This window comes from Myotis davidii, unplaced genomic scaffold, assembly GCF_000327345.1.
Source record: "Myotis davidii unplaced genomic scaffold, ASM32734v1 scaffold456, whole genome shotgun sequence".
Lineage (NCBI taxonomy): Eukaryota > Metazoa > Chordata > Mammalia > Chiroptera > Vespertilionidae > Myotis > Myotis davidii.
In genome coordinates this window covers 871,166-889,434 of record NW_006287375.1, presented here as the reverse complement: position 1 = coordinate 889,434, position 18,269 = coordinate 871,166, and the positions used below count along the sequence as shown (strand labels likewise).

Here is an 18,269-nt window from a genome sequence, read left to right as displayed (position 1 = left end):
AAAATCGCATAACAGCCGAGCATACACCCAGCAGCGCTGCTGATGCCTGAACGGTATGTGGAATGAAGTGGGCGGGCATCGGGAGGCCACTATGGCACGGGGCAAGCACTATGGGCAGTCTATCTGAAGTGTACCTGGCGTATAAGACGACCCCCCACTTGGAGGCATATTTTTCAGGGCCAAAAAATCGTCTTATACGCCGGCAAATACGGTACCTTTTTATGTAGGACAAAGGTTTAACCTTCATGAATAAGTAAGGCTGAAATTCAAGAGCAATACAATAATCTTGGGGACAGAGACATAGAATCATCGAACAGACTGTCAAACCTCAGAGGGAAGGCAGGGGAGGGTGAGAGGGGAGATAAGAGATCAACCAGAGGACTTGTATGCATGCATATAAGCATAACCAATGGACACAGACAGTTGGCGGGTGAAGGCATGTGTTGGGGAGTGGGAGTGGCCGGGGAGAGGTCAATGGGGTTGGGGGGCAGAGGGAGGAGCATAAGTAATACTTTAAACAATAAAGAATTTAAATCTTTAAAAAATCTTGGATTGTCAAAGCCTTTTGTCTGACATTGAGTTAGGCACAACCCTGGGAAGAAGTAGACTGGTATTTCCTGGTTTTGTAGGCATGCATATGTTTGATGTTTTGTTGACATATTTTATTTATTTTACTTTTTTGTTGACATACGTTAAAAGTGAGTGTTTCTGGGCCCAACCCGGACTGCCAAGGGGCTGGTACTATGCCAGGGTTCCCTGGATCTTTCTCTTTCCCATCATCCCAGGGAGCCCTTGGGCGGGGAAGGCTGGGAAGGCAGGGATAGAGGTTACAGCTCTGCCTGCAGGAGGGCTGCCCTTGGACGGCATGGAGGGTAAAAGAAAGGCCAGAAGTGGGTGGGGGGAACAAAGTCTCCTTCTAATGTCAGGGTTTCCCCACCTTCACACTATTGACATTTTGAGCCAGAGGATTCTTTGTTCTGGGGGGCTACCCTGGGCTTTTTAGGATGTCTAGATCACCTCCAGCTTCTGTCTACTACTATATGCCAGTAGCACTAGCCACCCCCTCAAAAACAAACAAATAAAAACCCCCATCGCAGTAAGTAGAAGCACCAGCTCTTCAGTGCGGCTGCAAGGCCTGTGCAGTGTAAGTCCTGCCCACCCTGCAGTCTCCTGGTGAGCAGCTGACTCCAGCCACAGTTGTGTGTTCTCCTCTTAACCACCCTGCCCCAGGGGCCTTCCTTGACCTTGCAGGCTAACTCAGAGTCCCTGGTTTACATTACCTTGGTTCCTTGTGCCTTTCCTTCAGAAATTGCTAAATAGCCCTAGCTGGTTTGGCTCAGTGGATGGATCACTGGCCTTTGGACTGAAAGGTCCCAGGATCGATTCCGGTCAGGGCACATGCCCGGGTTGCAATCCCCTGTAGAGAGCATGCAGGAGGCAGCCAATCAGTGATTCTCTCTCATCATTGATGTTTCTATGTCTCCCTCCCTATCTCTTCCTCACTGAAATCAATAAAAATATATATATTTTTTAAAAATTGCTAAATAAAAGGTGTTCTTATGTAGTTAATGGTCTCTTTGCTATAATGTATTGTGAGTATCATTGGAAGGTTGGTCCCTATCCTTATTCCCCCTTGTCAACAAGTACTTTTCTTTAGGGCCTCATCTCAATGTCCCACCATCAGGGAGACTTTCCCTGAATGCCTCCATCCCCAGCCCCTACCCCCAGTCCAGGGTAGGTTCCTTTGTTGTACACTTGAGGACCTGGGTGCTGATCCGTCAGTGCACCTATCTTAGTGTGTAACTGTACTTTCAGTAATGTGTTTATTTGACTAAAATGTGATCACTGCCCAGTTGGGTAGCTCAGTTGGTTGAGCATTGTCCTGTGCATCAAAAAGGCGGCAGGTTCGATTCCAGTCAGGGCACATACCTAGGTTGTGGGTTCTATCCCAGGTTGGGACACATACAAGAGGCAACCGATTGATGTTTCTCTCTCACATCGATGTTTCTCTCTCCCTTCCTCTCTCTCTCAAAAGTGATCACTGTCTATTTCACTACCTATCCTATATAATAAAAGGCTAATATACAAATTGACTGAATGGCAGAACGACTGCCGCTATGACACGCACTGACCACCAGGGAGCAGATGCTCAATGCAGGAGCTGCCCCCTGGTGGTCAGCATAGCAGTGGTGGCGGGAGCCTCTCCCACCTCCGTGACAGCGCTAAGGATGTCCGACTGACAGCTTAGGCAGGGAGTGGGCCTAAGCTGTCAGTCGGACATCCCCTGAGGGTTCCAGGACTGTGAAAGGGCACAGGCTGGGCTGAGGGTGCCCCCCACCCCAGTGCACGAATTTCGTGCACCAGGTCTCTAGTAAACTATAAGCTCCTTGAGAGCAGAAACAGCATCTTTTTTTTAAAATAAGCATCTTTTTGGGGGGCCACCCTGGTGCCCAGGCTGTGGAGGCAGGGAGGATAACAGCATAGGGACTGGGAGACTGGTACCCTAGCAGTACTGTCCACCACCCGTCCCTGAATGGTCCTGGAGAAAGCCCCTCTTGGTGGAGCCCCTTCCTACCGCCTTCTCCCTGCTGGTTCTGTCACTCCGCTTTCTTTCCCAGGTTTGGTCGGAAGAACGTGCTGTTTGTGACCATGGCCATGCAGACAGGCTTCAGCTTCCTGCAGATCTTCTCCGGGAACTTTGAGATGTTTGCCGTGCTGTTTGTCCTTGTAGGCATGGGCCAGATCTCCAACTATGTGGCAGCATTTGTCCTGGGTATGGCCATCAAGTTGGAGTTGAGTACTTGATCCTGTGTTTCACCATCGTCTCACCACCCACTTTCTGGAGACATCGTGATGTCCCTCAAGGGGAAGTGGTCTCTGGCAACACCAACCAGGGCTTCTTGGAGAACCCAGTTTGTAGGCAGGGAATGAGTCCACCAAGTGCCCAGCCTTGGGTCCCCAGCAGCATGTAGCCTGCCTGCTGTATGCCAGTTCTCTTCTGGCCTCTGAGCAGTGGCTCCTTGGTTGTATTAGGACTTGATGGCCATTTCACTATACCCCACCCCAGATCCTCCATCCAACAAAAAGGGCCTGCCACTGCCCAGGGCTGAGGTAGCTAAGGAAAGAAGGAAGTATGACAAGAGGAACAAAGGCCAAGGAAGAAATGGCCCCCAGCAAAACACTGGCAATGAAGTTGACTATCAAGAATGAATTGATAGGATCGGGCTTTAGTCATGTGACCTTTGGGTTTTAATTAAGAATTCACACTGCGGGGCTTTTGCCTGTTCTCACTGAAAAGTTACCAGTCTCACTGTTTGGAGGAATCTAACTCTAGCTTATTGGTCTCTCAGTTGGACTGTTGAAAGGATTATTTCTTTCTCTTCACACTTAACAGAATATTTTTTCCTTCAAGGATAGCAGTCAGCCTGTGTAGCCTTAGTAATGACTTCCCCTTTAATGGATTCTTCCTCCTGTGAGGGCTACATTTGGAGGCCTAATGTGGCATCTTGAGCATATGGCTTCAGGAAGTGATGACATTTTCATGAGAGAACTGTCACCGAGAGGCCACAGTGAGGCACTCCCAGCAGATAGTCAGACCAGGCTGGGTTCAGAATCCTATCCCTCACGAGGGCTTAGAAACTTAGAAATAATTCTGGCAGCTTTCTTGTCTTTCTGTGGACAAGAGAAGATTACTAAGGAAATAACCTAAATTAAAATGCTAACATGACTCCTCCCTTGTTTTGAACAGGAACAGAAATTCTTGGCAAGTCCGTTCGTATTATATTCTCTACGTTAGGAGTGTGCATATTTTATGCAATTGGCTACATGCTGCTGCCACTGTTTGGTTACTTCATCAGAGACTGGCGGATGCTGCTGCTGGCGCTGACGCTGCCGGGGCTGCTGTGCGCTGTGCTTTGGTGGTGAGTATGCCCAGGGGTAAACACCCTCAGGGGCTCTTCCGTCTTCCATCTGGCCTTCACTAAAATCCCTATTTGGGCTCCCAGAGACAGGAAGTGTAAATTACAGTCAAATTTTGGTCTCAACCAAGTTGTTGGGGTTGCGGGGAGGGGCAGAATTGTCTCCCTTTTCAAAACTTCAGTTCTTGACCTCACAGCCCTTTCGTGCTGATACATCAATATGGCAAAAGCCTCTCTCCGGCCACACACAAAGGAGAAAACGCGGGTCAGCTTACCGCTAAATCTCCCTGAACCTGCTGTTAATAGCTCAGGAAGTTGTGCTGTGAATATCTTCATGGTGTTTTGTTGTTGTTTTTTTGCTTTTGTTGCTGGTGGAAAGGACAACCAGCACCCTTTTAAAACATATACAAGATGCCATCAAGCGTGCTGTTGCTGCTAAGGGTGTGGAAGTGCTCACAGAATTCCAATCACAGGGGACTGGAGAGGTCGGAAACTATTGTTGATTTGAATAAACGAAAAGCAGAAAGCCGTTACCTGCTGACAGTATTTAGGAGACAGGGATATGTGAAAAGTGAAGATGCTGCACACCTACCTCCTGAAATACGCCCATGGAACTCGTGCTGACAGTGATTCGATGAAGACTAGTAGGGTGTGCTATCAATTCAAGAAGTGTTTATAGATTAAACAGTGCGCGTAAGAAAGGTTAAAACACAGACTCATCTAGGGATTTGGAATGGATTCATTCCATTTACACTTTTTCTAGTGGGGGAAAATGATTCCGTTTTCAACAAATCCCATCTCAAACAGCTTTCCAAAATGAATTAAGTTCAAGAACCAAGGTTCCACCGTATTTGTAAGTTACTTTAGAATGTCTTCTCCACACTCAGAAAAGCCAAAGACAAAACAAAATCCCAAGGCATCAGTGGACTTGTTCTCAGCCCTGTGCCGGGTTATTCAGAGCTCAGGGAGAGGAAGAAGCAGCATCTTCCCTGAGAGATGAGCATCTTCTCTGTGAGATGACAGGGTCCTCCCTGACCTCCAGGAAGTTATCCGACTACAGACTAGATGGCTAAGGCCTGCTTCTGGCTGTGTGTTGCCACGAAGGCTTCATGACACAGGCACTGGGAGAAGAGGAAGAGCAATGGGAGCGGGAGTTCCCAGGGTGGCCACACAGAAGAAGCCAGGCTCCATCTGAGCCTCCAACACAGAGGAGCTGGACAGGCGGAGGGGAGGCCATTCCTTACCAAGGGAGGGAACACAGCAGAGGGGCTGAGGCGGGAATCGCCCCTTGCAGGTGGGGATGTTGAGAGCACTGCCCCACATGTTGCGAACATTCCAGGGCATTTGGGAAAGGATACAGAGCTCAGCATGGGTCCTGGTCCTGACCCAAGGGCTGGGGCTACCTGCTGAGGTAGAAATTAAGATCCACATACTCTCAAAGCACCCAGATGCCTTCGTAAGTGTAGGTAGAGAGTCTGACAAGTCAATTGGGTGAATCAGGTGGAGATGAGGAAAAACTAGAGGCTAAGAGGCCAGTGTAGAAACTTCTGTGGATGCCAGGAACAAGCAGAGGAGTACAGGTGGGCAAGGAGCTGGGCTGGGCTGAGCTCACACAAAAGCCAGGCTTCGGGAGCCCAACTTTCCTGGTCTCCTTAATGTCCAGCAGGTGGCACCACTGCTCCTCAGAAATGGAGATGGCCAGCCAGTGGAGCCATCCCATCATGGTGAGCAGGCCCTTCCAAATTTTGTGCTCTCCAGTGTACTCAAAAGCTCACACGTCAGGTCATTATTGGGTGTGGCACAGATGGTCTCTTTGCTTCTGACTTGGAAACACCAAGTATTCCCCAAACCTAGCTCTGGCTCTGAGGCCCCATTTCCCACCTGGACCCCATTTTACATCTTGTCTGTTAAGCAGGAACGCCTCAGTGAGATTGCTTCTTGTACTTCAGGTTCATCCCCGAGTCCCCCCGATGGCTCATCTCTCAGGGACGATTTAAAGAGGCAGAGGTGATCATCCATAGGGCTGCCAAAATCAATGGGATTGTTGCACCCTCAGCCATCTTTGAACCAAGCGAGGTAAGCCCTGTATGGGAGCTGGTGGGAGGGTCTCCGTGCCATGGTTTGAGGGCAGCATTACAAAGGCCAGAAGCTCAGCCAAGTCAGTGTGGCTCCGTGGTTGATTGTCGACCTATGAACCAGGAAGTCACAGTTCGATTCCTGGTCAGTGCACATGTCCAGATTGTGGGTTTAGTCCCCACTAGGAGTTCTGCAGGAGGGAGCTGAACATTGATTCTCTCTCATCATTAATCTTTCTCTCTCTCTCACTTCCTCTCTGAAATCAATAAAAATACATTAAATAAATGTATATATATTAAAAAAATACAAAAGACCAGAGGCTCTCCCTTCACACAGGAGCCCTGCCCTCTCCCTGCCTATGCCCCAGGTGCCCAGGCAGGCCCTATTAAATTTCAGAAGCTGAGCCCAGCCGGTGTGGCTCAGTGGTTGAGCATCGACCTATGAATCAGAAGGTCATGGTTTGATTCCTAGTCAGGGCACATGTCTGGGTTGTGGGTTCAATCCCCAGTGTGCAGGAGGCAGCCAATCAATGATTCTCTCTCATCATTGATGTTTCTCTTTCTCTCTTTCTCTCTCCCTCTCCCTTCCTCTCTGACACAATAAAAATGAAAAATTTCAGAAGCTGAGAAGGTGCTAACTGCCTAAATCTCTTCACCTTTCTTGTGGAAATTAGGTTTTCATACTTGATACACTTCTTTTCTAGGCAATCATCTAATCTTACCATTACTTTTAACCATAAGCACTCTTTATGAGTAAGGGGCTAAGTAGTCTTCAATCGTTAAAAAATAATACAGTTTGTAAAACAGGAAGCAAACACAGTTTGGAGTTAGTGTTCCGTCTCCTCCTGTGGGTAGTTGTTGCATGACCCTGGAGCCAGGTCCTTTTTGGTGTCGGACCCTTTCTTTGCCCCACCCCAGCAAACCCTGTTCTCACGCCGTGAGTAACCTCCTGGCCCTGCCTGATTCCCGGGTCTTGCTTCTTCCTGTTCTCCCAGAGCGTCCACCCTCTGCAGCAGGCAGTTCTCTTCAGTCTCGTGACAGTGAGAAGAGGTCAGACGTTGAAGTTGCTGGCTGCTACAGTTCTGGAATGTGTGTCTGATCTGACAGGAAGATAGGGGACCAGCTGTGAGAACAGCCACCGGCACTCATGCTGAAGTGTGTGGAAGGCATGTTAGAGACACTCGGGCCTCAGAGATGCCGAGTGGGGGTTTGGGAAAGAGACCAGTTCTATGCAGCAGAGAAGCTGCTGGCCCCCCGCCAGCCCGGCCAGCCTCACAGCGAGTGGTGGCCCAGCAGCCACTCCCTCCAGCACAGTTGGAAGGGGCAGGAGTGGATGGCAGAGAGGGCTTTTCAGAGAAGCGGCTTTGGTGGCTTTTCAGTGAGGGGTCAGTTTGGGTGAACCCATGGTCCCACTGGCATCCTTGAGGAAATGAGGCTATTCAGGGGATCCATTAAGTCTAAAGTTGACCTTGTGTTGAACTGCTAACGCTGGGAAAACAAGCTCCAAAGCTGGGTTTGCTTAAGAAAGAAACATCAGTGTGTTTAGACGTGTGGTTTATGAATGTCCTTGGCTATGCTGAATTTCATAGGAAGTCACTCTGGGTGAAGCTGAGGTCAATTTTCCTGTTTTTCTATCTGAAATGTTTTTGTTTTTGGAAGTAGACCAGAGACTACATGGTATGAAGATGCAAAACATTAATTCTTCTAAAATAGCAGGTCAATAAACTGCACAGCCAGTTTCTCTCTCTGACCCAGAGGGCAGGGATCCAGCCTTGGGGAGGAATGCTTAGAGGCCTGCCTGGAATGTGGCCACTGACTGGGGTGGTGCTGTGAGGGGCCACTGTGGGCTTGGGCCTGCCTTGGCCCTCAGGGACTGGCCACTTACTTTCCCTCCTCATTCTTGACACTAACGTGGTACTGACAAAGCCAGGGGAAGCCTTGTGCTGCCCAAGATGCAGCCACTATATCTACTCTTCTCTTTAAGAAAGAAACAAAACCCTCCCCAACTCGGAGAGGAAGATGCAGGGGTTTCAGGTATGCTGTTGGATCTCTGAATCTCCAGCCTTCTCTCCCTCCTATATTCTTTTATTTTATTTATTTATTTGCAGTAAGGATCATATTTTATTCATTTTAAGTCTTTGGGGATTAATAGAGTGTCTGGCAGAACTTCATCACTGTAATAATATTTCCTCCTATATTCTTGTCATTTTGTCCCTGCAGCTACAAGACCTAAGTTCCCAGAAGCCGCAGTCCCACAGCATTCTGGATCTGCTCCGAACCCGGAACATCCGAATGGTCACCATCATGTCCATAATTCTGTGGTGCGTGAGACTGTTTGAGGCTTCCACGCGATGCCTCTGCAGTGGCTGTCATGCCTCTCCCATTGGCAAATGTGGTTTAGACCAAAACTGAAAGGCCATGTCATCAGAAAGTAAAAGGGATGTGTTTTGCCATCAAAGAATGAGCATGTCACAATTCTTTTATTTTTACATATTTCTTTTTTTTTAAGATATTTTATTTTATTTTTTTGTTAATCCTCACCCAAGGATATTTCTCCATTGATTTTTTTTGAGAAAGTGGAAGGGAGAGGGAGAGACAGAGAGAGAAACATCGATGTGAGAGGGACACATCGACGGTTGCCTCCGACACGTGCCCCAACCAGGGCCAGGGCCAGGGATCAAGTCTGCAACCAAGGTACATGCCCTTGACCAGAATTGGACCCAGGGCTCTTCATTCCGAGGCTCAACGCTCTATCCACTGAGCAAAACCGGCTAGGACATGATTCTTGATGGAATCTCAGAAAAGAAAGTGGAAACTGTTGTGGGGGAGTTGAGTTGCAAGAGAGCATTTGCTCACCCGCAGACACCTAGGGTTAGAGGCACCACCTGATCCTGCTGGGTGAGGAAGGCAGACTTCACCTCAGTCTAAACTACGAGTCAGCCAGTCTCTGGGCAGCCAGCCATTTTGCTCCCTAGAGATGATGAGTCACCCATTTCCAAGAAATAGCCCAGGCTCCCTCAGGGCAATGCCGTGCCCGGGATCGGCCTCAGACAGTGCCAGCATTCAGTGTGTGCCACAGACTTGCCAGTCGCCCCCGCTGTTCACCTGGCACTCCTCCAGCTCTGGGTTTCCCAGGAACTCTTGCTCCTGCCCCTTTCCCTGGTTGTACCAGCTGTGGTTTCACCCCTGCAGATGAGCCCAGTCTAACCATAAAGGTCCAGTCTGACAGGATGTCCTGGGGACAGGGACACCGGGCGGGGGTGCAGCCTGCAGACGAGAGCCCACCTGGCCCCGCCATCAGCAGTCCCTCTCCTCCCGGAGTAGGTGGTGTTGTGTTCACTGTCTCTACCAGCCTCTTCCTGGCTGGTTGCCACAGGGGGTCTGCTCTGGCTCTTTCTCCAAATGCTTTACCGTGTTTGATCTTATCCTTCCAGTCCTCTCCCACCCCTCGTGCTGTCTGCTTCCTCTCACTCCCCAGCTCCTCTGTAGCTGCTGGGTTTGAGGAGGTTCAGAGAGTCAGGAAGTTGGCTTAGTGAGAGCTTCAGCCAACCGCCGACAGGCAGGTTGCAGATGGGTTTGTCTTTTCTTTCTTTCTTTTTTTTTTTACCAAGTAAATCTGTCTGAATTGTATGTCTTTTTTTAAAAAATATATTTTTATTGATTGTTTACAGAGAGGAAAGGAGAGGGATAGAGAGCTAGAAACATCAATGAGAGAGAAACATCCATCAGCTGCCTCCTGCACACCCCCTACTGGGGATGTGCCCACAACCAAGGTACATGCCCTTGACCGGAACCGAACCCGGGACCCTTCAGTCCGCAGGCTGACGTTCTATTCACTGAGCCAAACCGGTCAGGGCTGAATTGTATGTCTTTTTGCTGTTTGGGATCCTCGGAAAATGCACTGGGCCAGAGACTGGGTTCAATCTGCTGCCCTCCCCTAAGGGTCGTTGTGAATTTCCTGCATTAGTTGCACTTGGAAGGTCCTCTGTTGGAGGCCCCAGGTCGCTGCTGCTCCTCCAGCTTTCTTCTGTGCTCTGTTGCAGGATGACCATAGCAGTGGGCTATTTCGGGCTCTCCCTGGACACCCCGAACTTGCATGGCGACGCCTATGTGAACTGCTTCCTATCGGCAGTGGTGGAAGTCCCCGCGTACGTGCTGGCCTGGCTGCTGCTGCGGCACCTGCCCCGCCGCTACTCCATGGCCACCGCCCTCTTCCTGGGCGGCAGTGTCCTCCTCTTCGTGCAGCTGGTGCCCCCAGGTAGGGAGTGTGTGCGTCTGCCTCTGGGGTCTTCGCTGAGCCACTCAGCCTCTACCAGGCTGTCTCCCCCAACTCATGAAGGGAATAAAATAATGCCACCACTGCTCACCTGCATATCTGCATTCTTGGCCAAAAAATCAAGAGAAAGTATCTCCTGAGACCCGACACTCATGGCCTGGGCTTGTGTGGAGTGGGCAGAGCAACCAGGTCGGGCTGGTGGTTAGTTTTACTCTCGGCTCAAGTTAGTGTGTGCACATTTGTTCTTCTCTGTGGGGAAACATGAGACTTGGTTGGAAGGCTTATAAGGAGGGTATTCCAAGGAAAGGGAAGTGTGTGGAAGGCCGCCTGCTCTGTTTATCGGAATTCTGACTTAGGGGAGTGTCGAAGGTGGCACCCCTAATTATTCCTTGACATTTCCAAACAAGTCTGTGCATGTGCGGACCCCTGGGTGTTTACTGGAATCCTTATGCTTAATCCCTGAATGCCCTTGCCTAGAAGACTATGCAAACACATGTGTCCTCCCAGGATTACTCACCCTATTGATTGTATCTGAAGATAAAAACTCTAATAAAAGGCTAACGAGGCAGGCAATTGAGGCTGCCTGGTTGCTATCGCCAGGCCGTCCCTTAGCCTTTCTTTCACAGCAAACGTTATACAGGAGTAATCCATTCATCTGTCACTCAGGGTCTGCTGGCCAGCCCCACCATTTCTCTGCAGAGTAAGGGGGAGGAAAGACAGCCATCCCATCACTCTTTAACCTGGCCCTTAGTCATTTATTTATCCAACAAGTAGATAGGGGCACTGTGCTGGGGCAGGGATGCAGGAGAAACAACTTGGGCAGAGCCCAGGCCCTCCTGCAGCTCACACTCTAGTTGAGAAAACAGGCGAACAAGTAAATAAAGGCTTAATATAGTGCAGACTGTGTTACCTTTATAATAACAAGCAAGGACTGTGGAGAGCTAGTTTATACAGAGTGGTCATGGACAGTTGAAAGAAACATAGATGAAGTGATGAAGAAAGCCATGAAAAATTCTAGGAACGGAGCATTGCAGGCTGAAGAAACAGCAGAGGCATAGACCCTGAGGCGAGACCAAGCCTGGCATGTTTGAGGAGAGAGGAAGAGCTGGAAAAAGAGAGAGAGGGAAAAAGGAGGGGCCAGATCATAGGCCGTTAGCAGGGTCTGATTCTTAAAACCGTCTTGGTATCCCGCAGATGGAGGAGACAGCCCTTTTCAAAGAACAGTTCATGGACTCCCTGTGGCACCTAGAGTGTCAGAGTACCCAGGGATTTGGAGGCCTCTGGGGATCGTTTGTGGGTCCCTGAGGCTGGCAGCACTGCACAGGGACAGCCCCGACTGTGACATGGCAGGGGAGCCCAGGAATGCGTGTACAGGTTCGCCCAAGCTCAGGGCGACCCACAGGCCACTCACAGCATCTCCTCATTGGCACAGCGAGCAGGATAGATGGGAGGGTCCTTTCTGAGGGTGTGTGGGTCTGAGAATTGTTGAGGTCTGAGTAGAATGAAAGCATGAAATGGGTTAGACGTGAGCTTCCCGTTTACCCAGAAGCCAGTAGTTACACTTCCACGGCGCCTGCAGCATGAGGTTCTGGACGCAGCTGACCCCTCGACAGGTGCGTGTTTGATGACTTCTGGCCTGGAAAGCAAGTTTTTTCGGAATGTTGAGGGGCTCATTCTCGTCGTCTTCACACTGAGGGGAAGGGCAGGCACTCACACAGCTGCAGGTCCAGCTTCCTCTCCGTAGTAACAGTTTGGAGGGATCTCTTGCCTGTAGCCCCTCATCCCACAATAGGAAGATATAGAAACTGCCAGCCCCACAGAAAAGGGAGAAAGTATGTTTGTTTCAGACAACAAACAAAACCTGGAACTCTCAACAGCAGTGTACCTTGGGTTGGTGCCTTCTCCTACCTTCTTCCCTTTGTCTCTCCAGACTTGTATTATCTGTCCACCGTCCTGGTGATGGTGGGCAAGTTCGGAGTCACTGCTGCCTTTTCCATGGTCTACGTGTACACAGCCGAGCTGTACCCCACCGTGGTCAGAAATATGGGCGTGGGAATCAGCTCCATGGCGTCCCGCCTGGGCAGCATCCTGTCTCCCTACTTCATTTACCTCGGTAAGTCCCGTGGGCCGAGGGCACACGGGAGCGATGGGGCGGAAGCACTGGTGAGCTGGAATGTGAGCTGAAGATGGCTTGCGAAGGGAAAACACACAGCAAATGGGACCCATCTAATCCTGGATCTGTGCCTGGAGAAGGTTCCTGTCCAGGTGCGTGTGCTGTGGAGAGGCACTGGCTCATAGCTAAGCCTGAAATTGCTGAGAAAAATAGGGAGTTTTGTTCCTGTTTCAGCTTTCCATCAGAAAACAGAATCCCCCTATCCTAAGAAACTACGGAGTGGCTTAGGGAGCCAGTATTCTTAATTGGAGAATCTCTTCTTGGAATCAGAATTTAAAAGGAACAGGAGAGGGAAAGATGTCCATTCAAGAGGGCTGATGAACTGAGAATGTGTGTGGGTTGGAGCACGTGACACGGCGGTTTAATTCTGTACGAAGATGCGCCTCGTACCATTTTCTGTAGCAGGGCACCGTTTGTCTCTTCCTCAAAATCATTTTCTCTTGGCAGCTGCTTTCCCCTGAGCATCCCTGCTGGCACATCTTTGGGGAGGAGTGCGCCCCCCTTGAAAGTACCCATTATGCTAGGTGAACATGCTCCATAGATCTGACAAGCAGAAACATCTTGCTTGACCTGTAGGCAAATTGGATGTGTTGTAACACATCTGGAAAAAGCTATTCCTGTGGAGGAGCTATTCCTGTCCCTGGACAAGTATCTTGCATTTTTTGGAAACCCAGCATTTATTCCTGGACCTCTGGGCATGCCAGTGCCAACTCTGAGTTCTGAGACCTGTCTAGGTGCCAGACCCCATTCTGGCAGCTCAGACTATGGCTGAAGGGGCAGGTGATCCCCATTAGAGCTCAAAGGGATAGAGGGGACCAAGTCTAACTGCACCCTGGCTTGGGGCTCTGTCTGCTTTGCCCTAGGTGCCTACGACCGCTTCCTACCCTACATTCTCATGGGAAGTCTGACCATCCTGACAGCCATTCTCACCTTGTTCCTCCCAGAGAGCTTCGGTATCCCCCTCCCAGACACCATTGACCAGATGCTAAGAGTGAAAGGGTAAGGAGGCCTCCTTCTTCACCATGTTGGCACACTGGGGGCAGAGAGTTCCCCGGAAAGTCTCACCAGCGCCATGGACTGGTTTAGAGGGTCAGAAATGGCAAGGAGATTACATTCCGTCCTCTGTGGCCTGACAAGATCACCATGTCACCATGTCCATCTCCACAGCAACAGCAGCTCTGGGATAGTACAGAGACTAGGAGAACCTTGCAGAATCTGCTGTACGATTTCTTTTTTCCCCTTTAGCGAGATATCCTCAGTTCTAGGTTTGTTTTGTTTATTTGTTTTGAGACTGATGGACATCTTTTTAAGATTTGTTACTAACATTTGTTTTGCTTGTTTTGATAGAATAAAATACAGGCAAACTCCAAGCCACACAAGGATGTTAAAAGATGATGAAGAAAGCCCCACAGTCCTTAAAAGCACAGCCTTCTAACAACCTCTAGTGAGTGAGAAAGTGAAGAGGAAAGACTGGTCTTGTCAGAAACTGTGTAGACGCTGAGTCCTTCAGCGACAGGGTCTTTGCTGTTCATTCCGTTGACCCTTTGTCTGACAAGCTCGCGGATGGGCACCAGGGCTCAGAGGCTCCGTGTGGTCCTAGAGCGCCACCTTCCCTCCAGCGACACCGTGGCTACTGACAGACAACTTCAGAGAAGTCCTAACATGATGGACGGAGCACTTCCTAAGAAGTGAACTAGAACCATTGGGATTTGGAAGAATATAAGAGGCATCTGCTAAATTTACATTTTAATTTCAGACTTCCTGAAAAGGCCTCCTAATAAAACTGGAGGTCTAAATCCCACCCTCTAAATATTTTCTTCGATTCCCTCTAATGGTGCACTTTTGAGGGGGAAAGATCATTTCAGCCCTGGCTGGTGTTGTTCAGTGGTTACAGCATCAGCCCACGTGCTGAAGGGTCCTGGGTTCCATTCCTGGTCAAGGGCACGTACCTGGGTTGCAGATTCAATCCCCAGCCCTGGTCGGGTTACCTGAGGGAGGCAACCAGTCCATGTGTCTCTCTCACATGGATGTTTCTCCCTCTCCTTCTCTCCCTTTCACTCTCTAAAAATAAATAGAAAAAATATCTCAGTTGAGGATTAACAACAACAACAAAAAAATCATTTTACAGGGAGTCGCATTTCTCACACTTTCTCAGTTACAAAGGTTATTCACTGGGATTATTGCTTCCTGAGGGCAGGAGAGCTGGGTGTGGGGAAATTTACAGGTAATTAACATGAGGGGATGTAGAGGTAAAGAACACAGGCAAGGCATGAACCTGAGCTCTTGGGCCACTCAGTGTGATTACTGGGCAGACTTGTTTACATCTGATCAAAGCACGGGGCTGGTCCAGGCCCATAATAGACGCATCTTGGAACCCACTATTGTTTTCATGCCAAATGAGTCAGACCTCCTACCTGTTGTGATGTCCATGTATGGTTTGAAGGAGGTGTATCAGTGAGAGAGATGAGCAAACTTGTCTCTTCTCTTAAAACCATAATATGGGTTTTGTTTGTGTGTTATGTCTTTTTCTCATTACGTTATTTGCTCTTCAGAAAAGACTTAGGAAAGACTGGTTCCTTCGCCTCTTGGTTTGTGTCTTTTTTCCAACCCAGAATCACTCTGGCAAAGGTCTGCAGTTGCCACTTGTGCAAGGCCTTCCCACTAGCACTCCTGAGTGTCGTACGGGTGTCATTGTGGGGGTTCCTTTTGTGATGCCAAATCATGGGGGAAATTACAAAGAAGAAAGTTCAGTCGTGTTCACAGTCTTTCAGAGCTGCTCACTTCAGTCATAGGACATTGGGAGAGATTTTGTGTTCCATGGAGTTGTCCTCTCTTTTCTGATTGTTACTGTGGTATTCCTGCAGCATATGCTTCACCTGGTTAAAAAAAAAACATTTTTGGGAAAGCTACTGACGTGCCTTGGAAAATGAAGATGTTTTAATAAATAAAATAATTTTTTAAGTAATAGCAACTCTCCACAACCTTTATTTCCACAATTTGGTGAGCCATGCCACACCACTGCCTGACTTTTCTGTGTCACCTTGGCCTGCTTCTCGCAGGGGTTTGTGATGAGCCTCTAGAGCTGAGACTTAATCCCAGTGTGCCAGAAACCTTCCCTCTACTGACTGTGCACTGAGCCCGCCTCTTACACCGGTGTCTTAGCCTGGCTTCCCCTAAAGCAGAGCCTGAGGCCAGTGCTCCTGTGCAGTCAGATGTTTTATTTGGGGACAAGATTCCAGGAAGCAGGAGTAAAGGACAGGCAGAGGAAACAGGGAAGGAGCAAGAGGTTGGCCAGCACCAAGGGCGCTGCTCCATCCACCTAGAACAGCTAAGGAGCCTTCTGAAATCTATCTCAAAACTATCTGCACATAGATAAGAGGGGGAAGCATTTATGTATTAGCCTCCGTCCCCCATTCATCGAAAGCAGCCCCCCACATGTCAGCCTCCCACATATCCACGTTGCACATGCATAAGTCCCAAGCAGGTTCTGTCCCCTGGGAAGAAAGCAAGAGGTAACACAAGGCAGGCTCGAGGTGAGCTCTGTCAGGCTGCACAGCTGGTCAAAGCTGCTGTGCACTGGGGTTGGATATAGTGCACACATACACACACACACACACACAATGTGTCACAGGGCAATCTGTGCTAGAGCATGTAGGGAGCTCCAGTGTGGAATAGAGAGCTTAAAAAGCATGATGCATAACCAAACAAGCAGCCTCAGACTCCGGTGGGATGGAAGGAAGCTCATCTTCCCTAACACTGTTGGCTCCTCCACTCTCCTCAGACCTGGTCCTGTGCTGGGTTCCGGATGAACTGACTACACAGTGGCTCCAGAACATGAATTACGGTCCCGCCTGCCCTTTCTCCTGTTGCATGAGTGAAGAGTTTCTGGGTTTTCTTTCTTATCCTCAGTGTCACTGATTCCAGTTATTGGTGGCCCTCTGGGAGCAAAAATCATACTGACTGAAAGGTTCAAGGCAGTGATGTGCAGGCAGGCTAAATAGCAATCCTAGACGGTGAATAAAGAAAAGTTGAATTTATTTAAAGAAAAGGGGAAGGGGGTATCCAACGGGAAGGGCTACGTAGCACCGGGCCAAAGAGCGTTGGGTGAATGGTGGCAGCCCCTAAGAGCTGAATTCTGTTCCTTATATGCAGCCTCTGGCCGGAAGCTTTTGTCGTCAGTGGGCTTTGGGGGCTTGGTTGGTGGGCTTGGGCAGTGGGGTTGGGTCAACAGGAAGGTGGATGTGGGACTGGGTGCATGATTGGGTGCTTCTTGGCAGTTTTAGTTCCTTATATGTTTGATTCCTGGTGCCTAGCATTTCCTGTCCATCAAGTCTTCCTGGTCTTTGTTCTCCTATGCCCAGTAGACAAAATGGCCATTAAGAATTATATTGCTTGTAAGTCTGAACAATTACCTGAATGCTCAGAGCTCTTACCATGGGAACAATAGCCCAAGTCACTCCTCCCTGGGCAGAGACAAGTGTCAGGAAATCCAAGGCTTTGTCCTGGCCTCCTGGGCTCTTGTGTGTGTGTTTTCTATCAGAGCCATGGCTTTGGGATGACTGACCCAGTTGTCCTGATCAGGGATCTCCTCTCAGGAAGAGAGGTGTGCACAACCTATAATCACAGGAATGGTTGGTGAGTAATGTGCTCAGTTAATACCTGTAAGAATTAAAAGCCAGGATACCCATAGAATAATAAGGATAAAGCAAAGGAGGGGTAGGGACAATTCAGATTTAAAAAAATAAATGTGTAACGAAGGGTTTACCCCATAATCTTTTCCTATTGTTAGGAACTAGTTTCTGTCTCCATCAGAGCTCCCTGAAGGGCTATGTTTGCCAGAGAGAATTATCCTGCTTAACACCTCATCTGAGTGATGGTGAATGAGTTGGGCAGAGGGCCCTGTTGTTAGGTGGTAAGCAGCACAGCTAATCTTCCCCTGGGTGAGTCATTCAATTCCTTTTCCCAAAGTGCTTTCAGACTCTAAGATACAGAGTCTGGATGCAGTACATACAGCTTAGCAGTTCCTTATGTTTTATGCCATTGCTATAGCAAAAGGCACTTTGGAAAATACACCTTTCTCATTTGATCTTCATAAAACTCCAATGACATTGATAGAGGATGCCCAGGATGCCTGAATCAGGGGCTTTGTTAGGGGCAGACATAGACTATTGGGGACTAGCTATTAGTTATAAAAATATTAATAATGCTCTGTTAACCGTGATTGTTTTGTTCTGATTAAAGAAAGCACACTCTAACCTGGCTGGGGGTTGTACCACGCCTCTCTCTCTCTCTCTCTCTCTCACACACACACACACACACACACCAGGGAGTCAACCTTGGAATGTGGTCCATTATTTTGGAAAGATTAACAACAACCTTGTTCCCAAACAATGGAGCCCCTCCCCCCAGCCCACATTACCTGTAATCTAACCATTATACCCATTTTTATTCCTTTTGCCTACTTCCCCATGTAATCTTTGTCCTCCTGCCCAACATAAGCAGCTGGTTTGTGGCAGAGCAGACTTTCCTGGGTGACCTGCTTCTCTTCGACGCTGCTGGCATTATTGGAATAAATGCTCATACATAATTCAACCCTGTTTCTGTTTCATTGGCTCACGTAGTGACAGGCAGCCGGGACCATTTGTGGTCGGTTTCATTTACATCCCTCCTAATAAGAGAAATACACACAAAAACTCTACTGAGGTATCATTTTTACCTTTGCGCTCTCCTCTTTATAAATGCAAAGGAAAATATATATAATAATATTTTTCTAACATTAATAGTAATAATTTTAGGATGGTAAGATCTGGGAGAGCTTTATAGCATAT

General features: G+C 48.8%; 1 protein-coding gene and 1 long non-coding RNA gene across 2 annotated transcripts in view; one reads left to right on the top strand and one right to left on the bottom strand.

Moving 5' to 3' along the window:
• The window catches only part of LOC107182369, a 19,703-nt gene extending 7,822 nt beyond the window's left edge, over positions 1 to 11,881 (bottom strand). The window contains exon 1 of the long non-coding RNA XR_001513091.1: positions 11,872 to 11,881. This is a non-coding gene — a long non-coding RNA (uncharacterized LOC107182369). The remainder of the gene's footprint in view (positions 1 to 11,871) is intronic.
• SLC22A5 (solute carrier family 22 (organic cation/carnitine transporter), member 5) overlaps positions 1 to 14,290 on the top strand; it is a 25,900-nt gene extending 11,610 nt beyond the window's left edge. The window contains 8 exon segments of the mRNA XM_006759156.1: positions 2,619 to 2,773; positions 3,749 to 3,920; positions 5,867 to 5,993; positions 8,213 to 8,313; positions 10,036 to 10,250; positions 12,199 to 12,381; positions 13,305 to 13,440; positions 13,789 to 14,290. Coding sequence (XP_006759219.1) covers positions 2,619 to 2,773; positions 3,749 to 3,920; positions 5,867 to 5,993; positions 8,213 to 8,313; positions 10,036 to 10,250; positions 12,199 to 12,381; positions 13,305 to 13,440; positions 13,789 to 13,876 — 1,177 coding nt within the window. The 3' untranslated portion in view covers positions 13,877 to 14,290.
• Positions 14,291 to 18,269: the final 3,979 nt, after the last annotated feature.